Consider the following 2308-nt stretch of genomic DNA (forward strand, 5'->3'; position numbering starts at 1 on the left):
CTGACATTGTATATAACTGGTACTTTTTCTAATCTGTAACATCACTAAACTATTGGAAGCATGAGGCGGGGATACTATGTGGGCAGTAGATGTTTGGGAAGCAGTAGTGGACTCTTGCTCAAATTACAGTGTACCCTTTGAAAAGAAAGGAAAGATCCACAGAGTATAATGTGAGGGTCACTTGTCCAAAAAGATGGGATGCTAATGGTTGGATTGCCTTTCATGACAAGTCTTTTCAATCAGGGTCCACCTGGGGCTAAACAACAACAACCATTAAAATATCAAAACCCAGGAAACTACAAAAGCAGTCGGTGAAAACTGCTAGAAATGGCAGTAAAATTTCCAACTTATCACATCCTTGCATCTTCAAACTGGAAGGAAAATTTGCACAAAGCAGTCCTGAGTGTAGAACCAGACAGGATGGGCCTCGGTGGAATACCTTTGGTCATAGCTGATCTGTAGCTAAACAAATCCAGGAACACAAACAAATGAGGGATTGCCTATGTAGTTACTCCAACAGCTAGAAATAGCAGCCAAATTTCTTTCCAGTGACATTTTACCATCTTAAAAACAAAAGAATTATATTTGAAGAAAAGGCAGGTTAATAATGGGTGGAATGCTTATGATCATAAGTCTTTTGGATGAGGGACTGATTGGATTGGCACTGATTTAGTATCACCACTAAATCATATTCACTAAAAAATTATTTTGCAAACTAAAAAACAAAATTATCACGAATCTTACCTGAATCCAAATCTTCATATTTCTCCACCAAAGTATGGTACATATCAATAAGCGTCATTTTTTAAGCTTTTTTTTTTTTAAAGGTTTTCTGTTTCTGTCTTTTTTTTTACTCCCCAACGAGATCCGAGGAACAAAATTACAGGGATGTTATGAAAGAAGGGTAAGAATGCAGTGGCTGTGAAGCGAAGAAGATGTGCAGGGTTTATTATGCTGCCTCACCATCCAGAACGAGCAGCGAGTCTCATTAAATCCAGAATCTCAGGTGGATTTGGAAAGCAGACATACCAGTAGGGTGCATGGTGGTGGTGGTGGTGGGGTGTACAGAGAAAGAAAACCCTTTGTTCTCTCTCTCTCTCTCTTTCCCCATAAATGTATGTATGACCTCAGTGAAGTGTCATTCAAGAAACTGAATACTTAACACAAAAAATCCTGTAATGTAACTGGTTGCAGGGAGGGCAATCACAGTCAAGCATGAGTAAAGACTAATGATTGATGTTGCACCTTTCGCCATTCAAATTGAAGGTTTATCCCTTGAGGTGAGGGAGAAGGGTTTGGAGACAAGATATTTTTTGCTGTCATTTACACAGAATATACATCCAAGAAATCTGAACAAGATGAAGGAATGAATAAAGGTATAATTTACAGCCAGAGCCCCGAATTTGTCCCCAGAGTTGGTCCCAAAATTCAGATCTACCAGTTCCAAACCAATACTAGGATTAAAAAAAAAAAAAGAAAAATAGTGTCAAGGCAAACAGCAAATATGTTTGCAAGGATTATGTGTTGTGGGGTTATCAGTCTGAAAGAAGGCATTAAAGAATTAGAAATGGTTTCGTCAACAATTCTTCGAAGTTGATAAGTTGTGGGGGAAAAAAAATGGGTGGAAGAGGCCATTCGCGAGAAATGTTAAGCAAATATTTTATGACAGCAAAAAGAAAAAACATTAAAGAAGAAAGGAAGAGAAAGAAGAAAATATAGAACAAAAATGAAGAGGAGAAAGATGAAGAAAAAGAAAGAAACAATGCAGGGTGGGTGGGAGTGATTAGGGTTGAGAAAATTACAAAATTTAACCAATTTCAATTAATTATAAACAACAGTTTTGTCCAGTGTGATAAGAAAATGGAGGGAAAAGAAGAAGAAGAAGAAGAAGAAGAAAAAGAAGTTCCAGTGAAAGACTTGAGTGTGAAGTTTTGAAAAAAAATAGAGAAATGAGGGCTCAGTGTGACATGGAGAAGATGTGAGAGTGTGGGAGAGGGATATTATGGGGGTAGGGGAAATGAAGGGGAATTGACATGAAATGGTATGATAGGTGATTGAGAGAGAGGATATATATATATATATATATATATAAATATATATACACACAGCGAGAGGAGAGAGAGAGAGAAAGAGAGGGGGGTTACTGTTTGGGTTAAGTATATTTCCCTGAAGAGAATTTGTGTAATCATGTAACGATAGGGGCCTCCTGTGTGTGTGTGTGCATCAGTTGAATAAACCTGCTTCTTCCTGCTTGCTTGCTTGACTGCCAGCTCCAAGACATTTCTAGTAGTAGTAGTAGTGGTGGTGG

General features: G+C 38.0%; 1 protein-coding gene across 6 annotated transcripts in view; it reads right to left on the minus strand.

Annotated features, from left to right (window-relative positions):
• Positions 1-2308, minus strand: part of LOC106878803 (H(+)/Cl(-) exchange transporter 3) — a 118959-nt gene that overhangs the window by 65222 nt on the left and 51429 nt on the right. Inside the window, exon 1 of one of the 6 annotated variants that reach the window (XM_014928145.2) lies at positions 745-2263. The exons of the other annotated variants lie outside the window; for them this stretch is intronic. Within the exon in view, the coding sequence (XP_014783631.1) occupies positions 745-802 (58 nt within the window). The 5' untranslated portion in view covers positions 803-2263. Of the gene's footprint in view, positions 1-744; positions 2264-2308 lie in introns of those variants that run through there. 6 annotated transcript variants of the gene reach the window in all.

The sequence above is a fragment of the Octopus bimaculoides genome, chromosome 20 (assembly GCF_001194135.2).
Source record: "Octopus bimaculoides isolate UCB-OBI-ISO-001 chromosome 20, ASM119413v2, whole genome shotgun sequence".
NCBI classification, from domain to species: Eukaryota; Metazoa; Mollusca; class Cephalopoda; order Octopoda; family Octopodidae; genus Octopus; species Octopus bimaculoides.